This window comes from Panthera pardus, unplaced genomic scaffold, assembly GCF_024362965.1.
Source record: "Panthera pardus isolate Hobbes unplaced genomic scaffold, ASM2436296v1 HiC_scaffold_17, whole genome shotgun sequence".
Classification (NCBI taxonomy): domain Eukaryota; kingdom Metazoa; phylum Chordata; class Mammalia; order Carnivora; family Felidae; genus Panthera; species Panthera pardus.
Window position 1 is genome coordinate 96907389 of NW_026526732.1, and position 20116 is coordinate 96927504.

Here is a 20116-nt window from a genome sequence, read left to right on the forward strand (position 1 = left end):
ATGAAATCTGTAACGTACCTTCTTCCAGCTTGTTTACTGTTCCAGTGGTAGTACTAGCTTCTGCATCTCTACTTCTTTTTCAGTATGCCTTCATTTTAAATTTAAAAATGTGTTCATATTCATGTCTAAACTAGAAAAATAATTACAATTAAAATAGGTATTTCAATCTAATTACCAGTATGATTTATATAAGTATCACTAGTTCCTGTTATCTATATAAAATACTCAGATAAAAATGCTATGTTATATCAATTCATAGAAAAAAAGTTATGTGCACTGAATCTGTTGACACCAATTCCGTGATGTGTTTTTATGTAATACTAGACATGACACATGAGTCTGACAGGCACGCTACAAGAATCATAAGCAAGGTAACAAATGTATTTCTAAAAGTTGAGTTTTTAAAATATTTTACACTTTTTTATATTTAATTGAAATTAAAAATTTGCTTAGTCCTACTGAGCTCATTTCAAGTGCTTAATAGCCACACGTGCTAGAGATTAATGTATTAGCACAGATACAGAAATGAGAAAGAGCCAAAAAGTTTGCAATTTTTATTTCATTTTGCATCCATATAATTTCTAGGGCTTAGAACTTGACTGGGTTGTTATTCTTTTGCATCTTAAGTAAAAAGTAAGACAGCAAAAGTGGAAATGGCTGAATGTTCTGTACAGAATATATATCATGGCCCTCTAGCAGACGTGGGCTAATCTCTAACTATGTTAACTCCTAAAAACAATCAACTTTAGCTTTTTGGAGAATGCCTTTTAAACAACATGTTAATAAAAGTTTAACAATTGACTTTCAAAGAATTTTTTATGTATAAGAGATGTATAGCACACAATTTACAAATGATAAAAACATATATAATACCCTTTATTGTAAATTCCATATAGCCAACTGATTCTCACAGAAGGCTTTTGCTGATTTTTGCCTAACTCTTTTATCTGTAGCCAACCTATGGTTACAATTTGACCAGGACGTTACAAATGGAGTTGCATCCCAATCTGCTAACTCCTTCCCCAATAAATTTATTGTCATTAAATCTGATATGTGATCTATTGTTAAGCTATTTCTCACCCTTGTACAAATTATATTCATTAAATTGAAACCTCTTTCAGCTTCAGCATTATTGATTGCAATAGTGTTAACTATCTTTTTAGCTTTTTGTATAGCTATAGGAATTGAAACATTGTTTGATTTTATATTATCATGTACAAATTCTCGAAAATCATTCAAATCAATTTCGTATTTTAAAATTTCACATAGATGAAATAATTTTTTTTCACCAGCTATCCATGGTGAAGTTATTTCTTCATAAGGCCATGTAGAAGGTTCTAGCAAGTCAAAATAATTAAAAATACTTTCGTCATGGTTTCTGTCAGATAAAAGACGTAAATGCATGTGTTCAATTATATTTTCTAGTAACATACTCCTTGGAAGAGCATTAAATTCATTGTTTTTATTAAATGGAATATCTTTAAACTTATCTGACTTAATCAAACCCTCAATTTGAGACTCATGCTTTCCAGTACTGATTTTTAAATTTTCCAAAGCTCTTATGGTGCGTTTGATCAATTTTTGTCCTTTGTGAATGTTAGTTGATCTTGACTGTAATGCAGTTGAAAGTAGTGAAAATTCTTCAAGAATGTCAATCATTAAAGCAAGGTCTTGTAAGAAATTAATGTTAGATAATCTCTTTGCCAAACCAGAACAAGAATGAGAAAAATGCATATATAATACAGGATATGCATGCCATACAGCAGTAGCAGCTTGTAAACTACATGCTGTCCACCTTGGTCCCATTACCCGGCCAATTTTAACAATTTCAATTTCAAGATCTTCAGCTACATTTTCTAAAAGCTTGTTTTGATTTTTATTAGACTGGTGATAAATGGAATAAATTTTATCAAGAAATAGTTTAAAATGATTAACTTGTTTTATTTCAGATATTGAATCATCAAGTGACAACTGTAATCGATAATTTAAACAGTTCCAAATAATGATTTTAGGAAAATATTCTAACAACTTTGTAGCTACTCCAGACTTTTTTCCCAGCATTGTATTAGCACCATCAGAACAAAATGCAATTAAATTTGCTTTCAAATATTCATTAGTAAACCCACAATCATTTAAAGTATTCAATAACGTATTGACAATAAACTCTGCTGTGGCGGAGACCAATTCTTTTAAAGCAACGAACAACATAACTGGTGCGGGAGCCGACTGAACTGTGCATTGGAGATAAATCACTAGAGTGCTTTTCTTTGAAACTGTAGATACCTCATCAATTATGATGCAGATTTTGGCATGCTCTTCTATCATATTCTTAAATATCTTCATTTTAATTTCTTTTGCAATATGTTCTGCTATTCTTGTTGCACTGTATCGTGTATTTAAACAGCTGACCTCTCCATTTTTCTCTTGTAATTCTATTGCCCCCTCAATATCAGACAAAGGTCTATTATGTTTTACTAAACTATAAACTGTATTGAAAACTTTTATGGTAGCATCAATATTTTTATTTTTTTTTTTATGCACTAAATTAGAAATTGAGTCATTAACTGATTCCTTCAAGAGATCCTGAATTTTACCATGGGCTTTAGAAACATCGTGTTCCCTAATTTTTTTCCGCAGAGAAGCTTGTCTAGTAGTTTTATTACTGCCATTAGGGGTTACTAAATATGCAATCCATTCCTTGGACACATGGACATGCTTTTCTGCTTTTGATCCCAAATGCCGAACTGTTGAACAATCCTTACATCCTAATTTACCTTCTTTTATTTCAAGCCATTTGTACTGTTCTGTAAACATAAATGCTTGTTTTTCATTCCAACAATCTGGAAGCACCAGATTATCTGTTTCTTCCTTTGATGAACATGATGGATTTTCTTCAATGACTGGTTTTTCAACATATTTGAAATTTGATTCCTCTGACTTAGACAGTCCACAATGATTTCTGTTATCATTTCTTTCTGTGTCTGTTTTCACCTTCTTCACATTTAAAAAATGCAAAAAATCTCCCTGTCGTTTTGGCATTTTAGGGAACAGAATCTGAAAAATAATTTTACATATATAAGTCAAGTTCACGATAACACTTTAAGAGTTGATGTAAAAGTTTCTGTTAATGGGGGCGGCTGGCTTAGTCAGTTAAGCATTGACTCTTGATTTCGGCTCAAGTCATGATCTCATAGCTCATGAGTTCAAGCCCTGAGTGGGGCTCTGTGCTGACAGTGTGAAGCCTGCTTGGGATTCTGTCTCTCTCTCCGCCCCTCCCCTGCTCACATGGTCTCTTTCAAAATAAATAAACTTAAAAAAATTAAATAAAATAACCTGAAGGTGCCTGGTGGCTCAGTCAGTTAAGTGGCCAGCTCTTGATTTCAGATCAGGTCATGATCTCATGGTCTGTGAGTTCGAGCCCTGTGTCGAGCTCTGCACTGAGTGTGGAGCTTGCTTGGGATCCTCTCTCTCCACCCCTCCCCCACTTTCTCTGTGTGTGTGTGTGTGTGTGTGTGTGTGTGTGTGTGTCTCAAAAATAAATATAAATAATAATAAAAACTTACAGGGTGCCTGAGTGGCTCAGTTGGTTAGGTGTCAGACTCTTGGTATCGGCTCAGGTCATGATCTCGTGGTTTTATGAGTTCAAGCCCTGCATTGGGCTCTCCATGGGCAGCGTGGAGCCTGCCTGGGATTCTCTCTCCCTTTCTCTCTCTGTCCCTTCCCTGCTTGTGCTGTCTCTGTCTCTCTCAAATAAATAAACTAAAAAAAAAACAAAAAACAAACAAAAAAAAAACAACCAAAAAAAAAAAAACTTTAAAAAAGAAAAAAGAGAAAGCACTCTAGGTTGAAGTAACAGAGCCCTATATCTAAAAAACCAAAAATAGCCTCATTAAAAAAATTTGTTAATGATTTTAGAAATAAATTTTAAATTACTTACCTTGCCTTTCAGTTTGTACCTATAACTTCAATACGACTTGCTATTTGTTGAAAAATTCACTACCACGTTGTTTTCTTAAGTTTATTTATTTTTTAGTAATCCCTATACCCAGTATGGGGCTCAAACTCACAACCCTGAGATCAAGTCACATGCTCCTCCAACTGAGCCAGCCAGGCACCCCAGTTTTCAAAATTTTATAACCAGTAATGTCATGAAATCTGACTACAAATGTTTATCATCCAACAAAGAAGCTGCTCATATGATTTAAAAATGAGTATAGTTCCAATATGAAAAGTGGTTAACGTTTTCATTTAACGAATAAGGTAAAAAGTGAAAAAAATGAAGATTTATATCAGAACTCCACTCAGTCACCAATGATATCAACATCTTTGTTGAATCAAAGGAGGGTTTTCATTAATAATGCAAGTTTTCCTCAATTGTTCATATTAAATACAGTTTAGTAATTTACATCTTTTGGCTTACTCTACATTAACATTTTATCCATCACTTTCTGAAGTTCAGATAATCAATAAATAATTAATCAAGCCCCAATTTTGAGTTTGCTGATTACCGTGGTGTAAATACTCCAATCATGTTGCAGGAGGAGTATGCTGTTATAAAATATTTCTATCATACAGATACAACAGATATAAATAAATAAAGATATGAGGAGTTTTGAGTATTTACTACCTTAAATGTAGTAATTTATTTCCTTGTATGTTTATACACTTTAGTTTTTAATAACGGCTATGTTTAACAAATCAGCTTCATAAAACTCCTGAAAATCTAACCATCAGTTCTTGCAAGCCAGTTCAAGCCACCTCTAACACATTTTGCACTTGATGACAGAACTGAAAAACCACAGGTATAATGTACTTACATCACTATGATAGATGGTAGGCTCTTCATCATCACCACAGACCAGATCAATGTATTCAAGAACAGGTTTTGATGGTCCTTCCTAAAAAAGGATTGAGCAAATTCACAAGTCATGAAAACCATTCAAACCAAACTTGAATTTACAATCAATAGGTTTTTGTTGTTGTTGTTGGAATTAGCAAGAATTCCTCCAGAGAGGAAGTCTTATAGGTGGAACAGAATAATCAGAAACAAAAGCAGCACATGAAAGACTCAGAGGAGATGAAGAAGTAACGATGACAAAACCCAAAGAAAAACTAAATCTACATAGAGGAATAAAACCATATGGATTCCTTTGAAAATGGGAAGAGTACAGGGATGGTATTAAAAAGACAGAGACAGACCTCATGGTAGTGTATTTTTTAAATGTATGACTATCAATAATCTTTTAGTTATCTAAGCTCAAAATCGCATAGTTCTTCAATAGCTCTGCTTTATCTTCCACATCCTACACAAGCAAACATGAAGCCCTGATTTTCTCAATTCTTTCTTTACATACATACTACCTGCAACACACATGAGGCCTTAAATACCTGGCTCAAAAACCTAGATTTTATTCTATAGGTAAATGAATCAATCAATAGTGTTGAGATAGGAACAACAATTAGAGCTCTGTTTCAAGGTGAGGAAAGTATGAAGTGTGGGAAGACTAGTAACAAGATAATCCAGACAAATAGTAATGTAGTACTGAAATAGAGTGAAGACCAACAATGAGGAAGTACAGTCTTCTGTATATATATTATAGTAAAATTTATAACAAAGGGCTCTTTTTGTACCCCCAAATTTCTATCATTCCTTTCTTTCAGGATATTGTGTTTATTTAGCTGCACATACATATATATTTATATGGCAGAACACAAAGGAGATGCTCTAATGAAGAATGAAGGCGGGAAAGAAATTTATATGAAAAGACTAAGGAATCCATACTAGAATACATCAAGTGGTAACATACTTTTTTTTTTAATGTTTATTTTTGACAGATTGTAAGCGGGGGAGGGGCTGAGAGAGAGGGGGACAGAGGATCCAAAGCTTGAATGTGGGCCTTCAACTCATCAACTGTGAGATCATGACCTGGGCAGAAACACACTTAACTGACTGAGCCACCCAGGCACCCCAGTAACATACTTCTTGATAAAAGATATAAAAGGAACACAAAAAAATGTTCTTTTTGTATCTGAAGAATCCTCAAGCAGAGAACCATACCCAGCAGCCTTTCATCTTTACTAGATGGTAATATAAAAAACATGAAGAAATAAGCACATCCTGGTGGAGCCCAGCACAGAATGGGGTTACAAAGGGAAGTAAATTCTGTTTCTGAATGTATTTAATTTTATTATTTTTATTTAAAGAGTTTTTTAAGAGCTTATTTATTTATTTTGAGAGAGAGAATGTGCACACAAGCAGGGGACAGGCAGAATGAGACAGAGAATCCCAAGCAGGCTCAATATTGTCAGCACAGAGCCTAACTTGGGGCTCAATCTCATGAACCGTGAGATCATGACCTGAGCTGAGATTAAGAGTCGGACACCTAACCTACTGGGCCACCCAGGTGTCCCTCTGAATGTATTTTAAAGTAGAATTAAATTAAAAAATAAAGTAGAATTAAATTATCATTGTTTTGTGTGTGTGTGTGTAACCATTTAAAAGCAACAGAAATATTTTTACCCTCTTTTTTCTTAAATTTTAATGTTATACTTATTTATTTTGAGAGAGAGAGAGTGTGTGAGCAGAGGAGAGGGGCCTAGGAAGAGAGAGAATCCTAAACAAGCTCCATGCCACCAGCGCAGAGCCCAACATGGGGCTCAAACCATGAACCATGTGATCATGACCTAAGCCAAAATCATGAGCCGGACATTCAACCAACCAAGCCACCCACGCATCCCTACTCTCCTTTCTGATACTGCAATTCTACTTAGATCCACATAAGCATACTTCCAAAATACTGCCAAGAATGATATTGTGAATATCACAATAAAGTGGGTCAAATGAATTTTTTGGTTTCCCAGTGCACATAAAAGTTATGTCTATATTATACTGTAGTCTTTTAAGTGTGCAATAGTGTTATGTCTAAAAAATACATACACAGCTTAATTAAAAAATACTTTATTGCTAAAAAATGCTAAACATCATTTGATCTTTCAGTGATTTATCACTGATCACAGATCACAACAAAATAATGATGAAAAAGCTTGAAATACTGTGAGAATTACTGAACCATGACAAAGACACAAGAGTGAGCAGATGTTATTGGGAAATTGTGCCAACTGACTTGCTTGACACAGGGTTGCCACAAACCTTCAACTTGTAAAAAACACAGCATTTGTGAGGTGCAATAAAACATGGTATGCCTATATAATTCACTTCACCTTATAGAGCTGTCAAATATTTGATCAATTTTTGGAAACAAGGCTAAATGATAAGAAGTTCTATCAAGTTGGAGGTACAAAACTCTGGAGGCAAAGATACAGGGGCGCCCAGGTGGCTCAGTCAGTTGAGCGTCCGACTTTGGCTCAGATCATGATCTCGCAGATCGTGAGTTCGAGCCCCACGTCCGTCGGGCTCTGTGCGACAGCTCAGAGCCTGGAGCCTGTTTCGGATTCCGTGTCTCCCTCTCGCTCTGTCCCAACCCACTCGCATTCTGTCTCTGTCTCTCTCAAAAATAAACAAACATTAAAAAAAAATTTTTTTTAAAAAGATACAAAAGATTCTCTGTATTTAAAATTATATTTAAATTAAGAGTTTTAAACCTCAGTAAGCAACTCAATCAGATAGCAACTCAGTAAGAATTTAGAATATAATACTTCAATCCACAGAGTGTTACACAAACCTGTACCTATTCATTTTTCCAACCTTAACTTTGTAGAGTCCTTCCATTTCTCAAAGGCACGTGTCATATAACATCTATGCCACTCCTAGTTCTGGCTGCACAAAATATCATGAAGATAATAACGTCCCATTCACTTTGATTTTTATACCACAGTCAGGAGGAACCAAAGTATTTTTCCTGAAGACCCATGAAATACTCTTTCCAAATGCTTTTCAGTACAAAAACAGACACTGTGGATCTTCAATTTTCATAGTTACATCATTTACTCCACAACACAGGGAAGGCAGAGTTAGCATACAACCTCTCTTTGTACCCCCAAATTTATAAAGTACCAAGTGTCAAAAAAAGGGGGGAGTACCATGTGTACAATTAATGGGCAAGAATGTCACAGAAATAATCTTGTGAAGAATTTCTGTATGACCCTACAAGAAACGACATGTTAACACGTTTAAAGATGAGATTTTATTTGATTTAAAAAACAATTTATGAAAAAAAATTGTGGTTTATCAGGTTGCCCTAAATCTATAGCAATTCAAGAACATACATACATTAAACAGGCACTCATTTAAAAAAAAAAAATTATACACCTTTCACAGCAAACCTCAAGTAATTACTGGTTTGGACAAGTTTTAAGGTAGCTAAGATACCACTTTAAGCTGAGCCTTTGCAACTCTTGACAGTTTTGGGTGAAAATCATCTCCAAATACGTCATAACCCCCACTCTGCCTAAACCAAGGCTTTACAAGCTGTGGTTCAGAGATTCATATGTCCTTTCATCTTTCCAAAAGGAAGACTCCTAGGTCCCACCTACAAATTCCGATTCAGTGGGTATGGAAGGGTGAGGCCCCGGAATCCGCACATTTACCCTTGGTAATGCTTAAAGACCACTGACCCGAAGGGACGAAATTCTGAAAAATATGTGTGTTCCTGGTGATGCGGGGATCTCCATATGAACATCAACTCCTGCACTATGCTGTAACAAACACCATGATCTCACAGGTCAGGGAAGTCTTCAAGCTAGTCGCCTTCATGTTATGCAGCTACATAACGCTCAGATTTTGAGTTCTTGCAAGCCTTCTTGTTCTCTACCTCCTTCCTCATCACCTGTCCTCTCTCCCTCACCTGCATCGTCATCTGTTACAGGACAACCTTGTCCCTCTTGGAAACACGCCTAGACCAAGCATTAAACCGGCGCTAAATAAACGCACGAGAAGCGTGATGGAGTGAGCACCACGGACTTTCGGCAGTCTTTGTGACGGCTACCGCAGCTGCTCAGAGGCCTCTTTGGGGAAATTTCCTAATCCTACGCCACGCTCCCCGGTGTTAGTACCTATCAGACGTTCATACACAGTTGCTCAATGAGGAGTGGACAGGTGCAGTACAATCACATAATGGCTTACCACGCGCAGTCTTGGAACTCTAGGAAAAACCCGAATGTCGTTGCTACTTACACTAACAAACTGAATGTCATCTTCATTTTCATCCGTTGTTGACTCAGATGCTTCGGGCCCAGCTGGAGGGACAGATTCTATTATCTATAAAAATAAGCCAAAACACGCTTATCTATACAGCCACGTACTTGGTGGAAGAGACTTTCCCAAAAGGAACGAAAAAGAAAGAGCTTTTTTTTTTTTTTTTAAATATTTTTTTAACGTTTATTTATTTTTGAGACAGAGACAGAGGATCAACAGGGGAGGAGCAGAGAGAGAGGGAGACACAGAATCTGAAACAGGCTCCAGGCTCTGAGCTGTCAGCACAGAGCCCGACACGGGGCTCGAACTCACGGACCATGAGATCGTGACCTGAGCCGAAGTCGGACGATTAACCGACCAAGCCACCCAGGCGCCCCAAGAAAGAGCTTTTTAAAACAACGAGCTCTTGAGGAAACCTAACAGCACAACTGCATGCAAATCCGACTAAGAACAGAACTCCATGGAGTCGCGTTCTGCCTCTGCAGACGCGGAGCCACGGGGAGCGGACGCCGAAAACGACTCCCCAGCCCCTGCGAATTCCCCTATCTGCTCGAGGAGGAGGGATGCACGCTCACCGCCGAAGAGCGATCCTGTCTCAAAATGTCGCTCTCGCGGGCAGAGCGGCGACAACAGGGAGCACCGGGGCCGGCGTAGGGGACCGGGGGCGGCCGGGCGGCCATTGTTACCGCTGGGTCGTCGTTAGGACCCGCACCAGGCCCGAACGCTGGGCTCGGCCCGAGACGCCGAGGCTTTCGCCCCGCGGGCGCACAGCAGGCCGCACACTCAACAAAACACAAAGCCCTTTCGCGGCGCGGCTGAGAACGCCGCGGCCCGACGCTCCACCACTCACCGCCGACCCCGGGTCTCCCATTTCTCCGACGGCCTAACTGACAGCACCACCGCTGCTGCGATCGCCGCCGCTACGACTTCCCTTCCCGCCCAGCACCGCTTCGCGCCGCCGTGACCCGCCCCTGCGTGGACTGCGCCGCCGCCGCCGCCGCCATCGACGCCACCGACGCCGCGGGCGGAAAGAGGTGCGAAACCGCTTTAAAAGGAGGAGCGGCCGGCTCTGGCCCGCTATCCCCCGGAGTCTCTTTCGCACAGTCCCGGCCTGCCTTCTCCGCGCCGCGCAGGAACCTGGGAGTTGTAGTTCTAGTGCCGCCCGAGACCGTCCTGCGTATATTTGAAAAGTGGAAAGGAGCTCTGAGATGCGGCGGTTGCGTTCCTCTAGGCTTTTACGGTACCAAAGTAGTATTAATAGATGGCTTTTCTTTCTTAATCTGTCTCCCTCTCCCCACCTTTCTTCTACTTTTTAATTTTTTTCTTCTCCTCCTCTTCTTTCAATACAAATATCGTTCTAGATAATTTAGATCAGTAGTGTTAAAATGCTCTTTCGTTGTTTGCTCAGATACTTCCTTACTAAATAGTGGCCAACTTTTTTGTTTTCAGTATTTACACATTAACGAATGTGAACAGATACAGTTTATGAAAACATGTGTTAACTGAGAATATACTTTTAAAGCTTTTCCTCCTAGCCCTATCAGACCAAGATCACCTAACCTATCTGTGGTCCCACAAAATCCCCTTTATGTTTTTGACAGTGGTCTACAATGCGTGAGATCACACAGCAGAGGAACTAAGGCATCTCACAAGACAAAGCAATAGAGTAATTAGGAAATTTTTAGGAAGGTAGAGGTAGATGAAATTTAAATGAAACAGTATTTTGATAGGTTCAAAGCCAATTAGGGCTGTAAGAGTTCAACGTCACGTCTGGACTACAATTTGGACCCAGAGTCCTGTTAACTTAAAAACTACAAAATTAACATACATACTAATTGTTGGCCCAGAACCCTCTTATCTGTAGCCTTGCACTTGGTTTGATATGTGGCTTGTTCTCTGTGTGTCAGTGACCAGCCAAGGAAGGGCTATTTCATTCTTACTGATAGATTTTCAAACAACAATGTTGCTACTCTATGAGTTTGGGAACAAATTTTCTCATTGTGTAAATAAGATAGGAGTAGTCACCAAGGTCACCTTGATTCTACAAGTGCAGTATTTCTTTGGGAGAAATACGGTCTGTTAATTTTTCAGCTGACTTTATCTATGTCTGTTATTTATGCCCAGCAGATACTTACTTTCTCATTTGAAGGCTTGTTTTTGCTGGTCTAAAGGAGAACATGGTGTTTGATTACTTACATCCTAGCTAGTATTTGATGAATCTGTTTGCATTTCCACAAAGTGGACTAAAACTGCAGGTGCATTTGTACCAGCTAATTTGGGACTTGCAGATGAAAATTGAGAAAAAGAAACATCTGCCAAGATGATAGACTCAAAAGCTGTATGTAAATTAACCATTTTTAAATCTCTTAAAAGTCTAGGAGAGATTTGCATTTAAACAATTTCTTTAATGTGCTGGTGGGATTTCAGTGGAACAAGTACTTTGAAAGGTTGCAGGTGGGAGTCATTCAGTTACATTCTTGGAAAACAGGCAGTAATTATGTGGCTGGAACCCAAATATGGTTATGCCTTTCAATTCAGTAATTGTTGCATGGATAGTCTTTTCCATTTTAGATATTCTAATAGGTATGTAGTGATATCCTATTGTGATTTTAATTTGTATTAACCTAATTACTAATAATGTTGAAAATCTTTTTATGCATTCATTTGCCATCCATGTATCTTCATCGGTCTTGTCTGTTAAGATCTTCTGCCCACTCTGTAAATTATTTTCTTGTTATTGAATTTTAAGAGTTGTTTATTTATTCTGGAATCAAGTCCTTTAACACATATGTGATTTCCAAATATTTTCTTCCAGTCTGTGGCTTGACTTTCCATTTCTTAAAATTGTCTTTCAAAGAGAAGTTTTACTTTTGATTGAGTTTAATTTGCCAATTTTTTGCTTTTCTTGATCATGGTTTTGGTGGTATATCTAAGAAATCTTTGCCTAAACAAAGTTACAAATATTTTCATCTTTGTTTCCTTCTAGAAATTTTACCCTTCACACATTTTCAGTAGTCATTCTACTATAAAGAAGGTCTTCCCTACTCCCCTACTTTTTGATTTATCTATCCATTATCATGATTCATAGATTTCTATTTTTATTCAATGGGTTATGATTTTTGATTGTTCATTGCTATTACAGAAATAAAGCAATTTTTTCCCTAGCTTTATTGAGGTACGGTAAACAAATAAAACCGTGTATATTTACATGTACATGATGTTTTGATATTATTATACATGTGAAATGATTGCCACAATTAAGTTAATTAATACATCCATCACAAAAATAGTTACCATTTTTGTGTCTGTGTAGTGAGAACACTTGACATCTACTATCCTGGGGCACGTGGCTGGCTCAGTTGGTACAGCATGTAACTCTTCATCTTGGGGTCACAAATCCAAGCCCCACATTGGACATGGAGCTTATTTAAAAAAAAAAAAAGATCTACTCTCAGCAAATTTCAAGTATATAATACATTATTATTATAGTCACACGCTATACACTAGGTCTCCAGAACTTATTCATAACTGAAAGTTTGTACTCTTGGACCAACATCTCCCCGTTTCCCTCATCCCCACAGTCCCTGGTAATCACCATTCTGCTCTCTGATTCCTTGAGTTCAGTTTTTTTACATTTCACACATGAAATCGTGCAGTATCTTTCTGCGTCTGGCTTATTTAGCTTAGCATAATGTCCTCCTGGTATACCCATGCTGTTGTAAATGGCAGGATTTCCTTTTTTAATTTTAATTTTCATATCTCTTTATTCTTCTTTAATTTTGAACAGTTTCTCAACCTTTCCTTTTTTCATGACATTGATATTTTTGAAGAATATGGGCCATTATTTTATAGAATGTTCCTCAGTTTAAGTTTGTCAGTGTTTCCTCATGATCACATGCAGGTTATGTCTCTGACCAGAATACTACATACATGATCTTGTGTTGCTTTTAGGGAATCACATTCAGAGACACATGATATCCATCTGCCCCTTATTGATGATGAAGATTATTGGTGATAATCATCTGGTGAAAGTATTGTCCACTTTCTTCCATTTTTTTCTACTGCATAGTTAGATTTTTCTCCTTGCAGTGTACAATCAATCTGTGGGATAATTCACTGAGAATATGCAAATACCCTTTTCTCATGAAACTTAACACTTCAATCTTGCCTGATCAATCTTTACTATTATAGTTGTAAATAGTAATTTTCCAACTCTACCACCCTTCCCATATTTTTAATTGACATTCTGCTATATAATAAAGGGTCTTCCCTTCTCCCTTACTTTTTGATTTATTATCATTATGGATTCATGGATTTCTGTTTTATTCAATGGGTTATAATCCATTACAGTCCTAATTTATTTTGATGCCAGTTTGTCCCAAATTTGGGCAGTTGTAGTCCCTTTTGCAGCCTCACATGGCCATCATTCTTTGAGCAGTCCCTTACTTTCTTGGGGTATAGCGTGTGACCCCAAGATGAAGCGTAACATACCATGTTCCAAGTACATTTGGTACCTTCTCTGCCCCTGCCCTGGAATCAGCCATTTCTATAAGAAGCCCCTTTTCCTTTGGTGGGAAATGGTATTTAACCAAGATCTGGGTGTTAGGTGTACTCATTGTCACTGGAACATTTACAAAAGATTCTGACATTTGTTGTAGCTTGGATCAAGGGATGATTTACCACACAATCTTTTGTTTACACAGCTAACTTAAAAATTCACATTTTGATCCATTTCTAAAGAAGATGGACATGGTGTGGAAACATCTATATATCCGTTCCAGAATACTGCCTAAAAATTCTTACTGGGTGATACTTTATATCCTCATTGGATTCTCCTTACCTTTGTTTACGGGACTGGATCCATTTCTACTCAATTCTAGAAATTGGGCGGATTTGAGATATAGCGTTAAGAAGATTAATGTAATTACTCCTGCATTTTTTAAAAAGATTTTTGAAAAAGTGTTTATTTATTAAAAAAAATTTTTTTTAATGTTTATTGATTTTTGAGACAGAGACAGAGCATGAAGGGGGGAGGGTCAGAGAGAGAGAGACACAGAATCTGAAACAGGCTCCAGGCTATCAGCTGTCAGCACAGAGCCCAACGCATGGCTCAAACTCATGGACCGCGAGATCATGACCTGAGCTGAAGTTGGCCGCTCAACCGACTGAGCCACCCAGGCGCCCCTTTTTATTTAAGTAATCTCTATACCCAACAAAGGGCTTGAACTCACAATCCTGAGATCAAGAGTTGCATGTTCTTCTGACTGAGCCAGCCAGGTGTGCCCCTGATTACTACAGCATTTTTAAGTATTCTTCAGTTCTATGGTTTTTCAGAACACTTAGGTCATTTTCTGGCATTCTCCAATTCATTTTTTGTAATCAAGTGTTTTTTCCTTAGGGGCATATTAATAAATGCACTAATTAGTTTAAATCAAGAAGACTGAGATTTTGAGTAGATAGGAGCACTCAGAATTCCTTCTTAAATGTATCTAATTTTTCCTGAGGTTTTAGAAATTCTTTAAATATGGCTTTCACATCTGCCTTCGTCTTGGTTCAAAATCTACTCTTCATAATTTTAAGTGAAAATTTCAACTTTACAATTACAAGTTCAGGTGGGAAAGGAGATGACCTTTGTGTGTTTAAATGGTAGGTGGAACATAAAAAGAAAAGAGATTGTGTATGTGAATAGAATTGTTTACAGATGCCTGGCTGGCTCAGTCAGTAGAGCATGTGTTTCTTGATCTGGGGGTTACAAGTTTGAGCCCCACGCTGGATGTAGAGATTACTTAAAAAATAATAAAATCTTAAAAAAAAAGGAATTGTTTAATCATTATATTGTACATCTGAAACTAATATAACACTGTAGTCAATTATACTTGAATTTAAAAAAAGGAAGGGAGATTGTATAATGGAGTAGAGAAAGGACACAAGATGAATAGGGAATTCCCAAGAGTGAAACAATACTAAATTTTTCACATTTTTTCATTAGCTTTAGCCATAGACTCTTTTGGGAAACAATTCTATTGTCAAGACTAAGCTCTGATTCTTTCTGATGGCAATCAAAGAAGGCTGACCTTCTTGGTTAGGTATTTTGTCACCTTATTGTTCTAAGTCCCTCCGAAAAGGACAATCAGTCATAATTAAAGATTCCCCCAAGATGCCACTGTAGTTCTTGATTATTCTTGGTGAAATTGTGCCATTTGAAAAGATGGCATGGTAAGTAAGAACTGTAGTGATGTAATGGAGAGGCAGAGAACCCCATGAGAACTGACCTGGATGAAGCATTGTTTATGGTTTCTGTGTCTCCATATCCTAACTAATGGCTTGCTGTCATCACCACTATGCATGAAAACCTCTGGTCCCAGTTCAGGCATTGAAAATAATCAAGGCAGTTCTCAGAAGCACAAAGATAAGACTAAGGAGTGTTCTTACAAAGTTTTGAAAGATGACCTAAACCACGTTTGTCCAAAGGATTCCATTATAATGACGTTTTTTTATTCTTTATTCTCCACAACTAATTTGAATGGTGGGCTTACCAAATATATGCCTGCTTTCTCTCTATAGACTTCATATAAACAAACCAAAACAAAAGCAAAAATTAAACAGGAGTAAAAAATACAGGCCACTTTTAACAAAAGGACAAAGGATAACAAAACAGAACCCAAAGTTTTATTCTTAGTCCTGGGAATCAAAAATAAATTTAGTGCCAAAGAGCTTAACAAAGTTCAGAGCTTCAGATTGAGTGTGAAACTTACCTCATTATTATGGGTCAAGTGAATTTGAATGGGTGCAGACCCAAAGATTCTCAAATTTGCCCCCTCTTACCATATCAAGGAGTGTGGAAATGGGGATCTCAACAGAATCTAGGCAGCACCTTCAGATTGTTAAAACTCTACAACAGAAGAACATCAGTGACCTGCCCGTGTCTTAATAAACCAAGTACATTTAGCTTTCTGCAGTAAGACAGAATGCCCCATAGGCACAGTTTAGAAACATCTTAATCTGGGAAGGTCAGGGAGGACTTTTAAAATGAGTATTACGGGGTGCCTGGGTGGCTCAGTCAGTTGGTTAAGCAACCGACTCTTAATTTTGGCTCAAGTTGTGATCTCAGTTTGTAACATCAAGCCCTGCGTTGGGCTCCATGCTGACAGCATGGAGCCTGCTTGGGATTCCCTCTCTCCCTCTCTCCCACTCCCCTCTCTCCCTCTCTCTCTCCCTCTCTCCCCCCAACCCCTGCTTGCACGAACACATACTCTCTCTCTCCAAAAATAAATAAATAAACTTAAATAAAATGAGTATTAGGTGCATACAGAGCAGAGTAAATGTCTTTTCTTCTAGGGCAAAATACATACATACATACATACATACATACATACATACATATTCATGCTTGGATCAAGTGCTCGTAGTGGGTGTTTTGTAAAGTAGGGAGCTGGTTAGAATAGGAAGATTGGAAAAAGAAGTTATTTGCTGATTGGTTCAGGGTTCAAAGCCAGATTTTTTTTTTTTTTTTTTTTAAACTGTGGGGAAATATATCCTAAGGTTTCACTTGAGATTTGGGTCAGTTATAGTGGTTTATGAGTTAAGATGTTACAAGGGGGTTATAAACTCATTTCTCATTCTCTTAATTTATCTTTTCCCTCACTTTGGATTTTCCTGCATAGGCTGACCACACTTATCTGGAGGTAATGAATCTGGTAAACTTACGTTTCTGAAACACAATACTTGGGCCCTTAACTTCTGGATTAACTTCCACATCTGTAAAATGACAAAAGAGACTCCATGATCCCTTCTAGCTTTTAATGACTTGAGATTTTAAGTAAGTTAACTATGAAAGACTGTTTACAAGAGAAGTAATACAGATGTCCCCTTATACATATATGAATAGAGAGATGCAAACTATAAGAAGATAGATAGCATCCATCCCCTAACATGTTGTCAGAGACTAACTGAAGGATAAGATGAAAATGCCTATTATCACTTATATTACTTAACATTGTATAAAATACAATATCTAGGCCTTGAAATATGTGTAAGATCACCCTAATATCCTCCTCAGTGGGGGAAACTGAAAGCCTTTCCCCTAAGATCAGGAACACGACAGTGTTGGCCACTCTCACCATCGTTGTTCAAGATAGTCCAGGAAGTCCTAGCCTCAGCAATCAGAAAACAGTAAGAAATAAAAGGCATTCAAATCAGCAAGGAAGAAGTCCAGCTTTCACTCTTTGCAGGTGACATGATATGTGGAAAATCTGAAAGACTCCACCAAAAGATTGCTGGAACCAGTACATGAATTCAGCAAAGTCACAGGATATAAAATCAATGTACAGAAATCTGTGACATTTCTATCCACCGATAATGAAGTAGCAGAAAGAGAAAACGAGGAATCAATATCATTTACAATTGTGCTCAGAACTATAAGATACCTAGGAATAAACCTAACCAAAGAGGTAAAACTATAGAAAACTTATGAAAGAAATTGAAGACACAAAGAAATGGAAAAAACATTCCATGCTCATGGGTTGGAAGAACAAATATTGTTAAAATGTCTACACTACACAAAGCAATCTACACATTCAGTGCAATCCCTATCAAAGTAACACCAGCATTTTTCACAGAGCTAAAACAAACAATGCTAAAATTTGTATGGAAACAGAAAAGACACCAAATAGCCAAAGTAATGTTGAAAAAGAAAACCAAAGTCACAATTCCGGACTTCAAACTGTATTACAAAGCTGTAATCATCAAGACAGTATGGTACTGTCACAAGAACAGACACATAGATCAATGGAACATAGATCAATAGAGAACCCAGAAATGGACCCACAACTGTATGGTAAAATTAACAACTTAGGAAACAACAGATGTTGGTGAGGATGGGGAGAAAGGGGAAACTTCTTACACTTTTGGTGGGAATGCAAACTGGGCCAGCCACTCTGAAAAACAGTATGTAGTTTTCTCAAAAAGTTAAAAATAGAGCTATTCTACAACCTAGCAAAGGATTTGTATTTATCCAAAGGATACAAAAATATTGATTTGAAGGGGCACATGCACCCCTCTGTTTATAGCAGCACTATCAACAATAGCTAAATTATGGAAAGAGCCCAAATGTCCTTGAACTGATGAATGGGTAAAGAAGATGTGGTACATATATATATACAATGAAATATACGCAGCAATCAAAAAGAATGAAATCTTGCCATTTGCAACAACGTGGATAGAACTAGGGTTTGCTATGCTAAGTGAAATAAGTCCGTCAGAGAAAGACAAATACCATACGATTTTAATCATACATGGATTTTAAAGAAACAAAACAGATGAACATAGAAGAAGGGAAAGAAAAGTAAGATAGAAACAGAGAGGGAGGCAGACTGTAGAGACTCTTAAATACAGAGAAAAAACTGAGGGTTGCTGGAGGGGAGGGGAGTGGGAGATGGGCTAAATGGGTGATGGGCATTAAGCAGAGCATTTGTTGTGATGAGCACTGGGTGTTATATGTAAGTGATGAATCACTAAATTCTACTCATGAAACCAATACTACACTATATGTTAACTAACTTAAGTAACATATACTACACTATATGTTAACTGACTTAAGTGAAATTAAGTAAAGTCTTAGAAAAATTTTTAAAAAATATGTGTAGGAACTATACGGAAAAAATAAATGTAAGTATATAAATATAATCCCAATAAAAATTTCAGCCTTTCTGTTTTTGAGAGTGGAAAGTTGACAGAAGTATTTTAAAAATCATCTAGAGGAAGAAATTTATGATTATTATGAGAATAATCACGAAATTTGTGAAAAAGAATAGTTATTATATTTCACTTTTCTCCTGATTCTTTCCTAAAAAGAATACTTACGGGTGTCTGGATGGCTCAGTTGGTTAAGCATCCGACTTCGGCTCAAGTCATGATCTCACAGTTTGTGGGTTTGAGCCCTGAGTCAGGGGCTCTGTGCTGACAGCTCAGAGCCTGATGCCTGCTTCGGATTCTGTGTCTCCCTCTCTCTCTGCACCTCCCCTGCTAATGTTCTGTCTCTCTCTCTCTCTCTCTCTCAAAACTAAATAAACATTAAAAAAATTAAATTAAAAAAGGATATTTAAAATATTAATAAATCCCAAAGTACAGCAATGTAAGGAAGAGTTTGGGTGGAAGAAGGGAGAAACATGTGTTATCTCCACCATCATTAATGGAATTATTATAGCCAGGACCATCTGGGACACTGAGAGTTTGTGTAACAGTGTTTAATATAATATAAATAACATAGATATTGTATCATATATACTTAAGTATACTTTATATTTTATGTATAAATATATACTTTATAATTTATAAATCTATAAATTTATATTTTACAATATAATTGTATTTATATTAATTATTAATATTATATTAATTATATATGTCCTATATATATTTCCCAGAATTAAAAGCTAGAAGTATCCAGATTGAAAAGGACAAGCATGTTTCCTGAACAATGAATAAAAAGAGATGGAGAACAAGACATATTTTCATAAAATTTTAATGTATCAGGGAAAGACATGGTCAAAAGAACCTCAGGGAAGATGGGAAAGCATATCATGAATAGAAGAATGAGAATTAGGATCACATTATGCTCTTGATAGGCTAAGGCTGCCAGATTTGACAAATAAAAATAAAGGACATCTAGTTAAATTTGAATTTAAGACAGATGAGTATTTAGTGTAAGTATATCTTAAATATTGCAAAGGATATACTAAAAAATTTGTTGTTAATCTGATTCAGATTTAACTTGATGAATTTAATTCTTCCAGCAATCCTACAGTGGCAACAATGGATGTAACTCTGGTAAGAACATCCAAGTAAGCCTTATTTACCTTTTCCTTACTCAAATAAAGCAACAAGGAGGGAAAAAAACCAACAACTGCAAAACACGCTGTCCTGCTATTTTTTTTTAAGTTTGTTTATTTATTTTGAGAGAAA

At 37.0% G+C, this 20116-nt stretch overlaps 1 protein-coding gene across 2 annotated transcripts; it reads right to left on the reverse strand.

Annotated features, from left to right (window-relative positions):
• Nucleotides 1-539: 539 nt before the first annotated feature.
• KIAA1586 (KIAA1586 ortholog) lies at nucleotides 540-10254 on the reverse strand. 2 transcript variants are annotated; one of them, XM_019457496.2, is made up of 4 exons: nucleotides 10005-10254; nucleotides 9134-9217; nucleotides 4818-4898; nucleotides 540-3054 (listed from the first exon to the last, which is right to left on the reverse strand). In XM_019457496.2, the coding sequence occupies exons 1-4, from the start codon at nucleotides 10023-10025 to the stop codon at nucleotides 877-879; spliced, it is 2364 nt and encodes a 787-aa protein (XP_019313041.2). In that variant the 5' UTR covers nucleotides 10026-10254; the 3' UTR covers nucleotides 540-876. The 2 variants fall into 2 exon arrangements, with proteins under 2 accessions (XP_019313041.2, XP_019313042.2); XM_019457497.2 differs by lacking the exon at nucleotides 10005-10254 and adding an exon at nucleotides 3564-3759 and having other exon boundaries at nucleotides 9134-9163.
• Between the last annotated feature and the right edge of the window lie 9862 nt (nucleotides 10255-20116).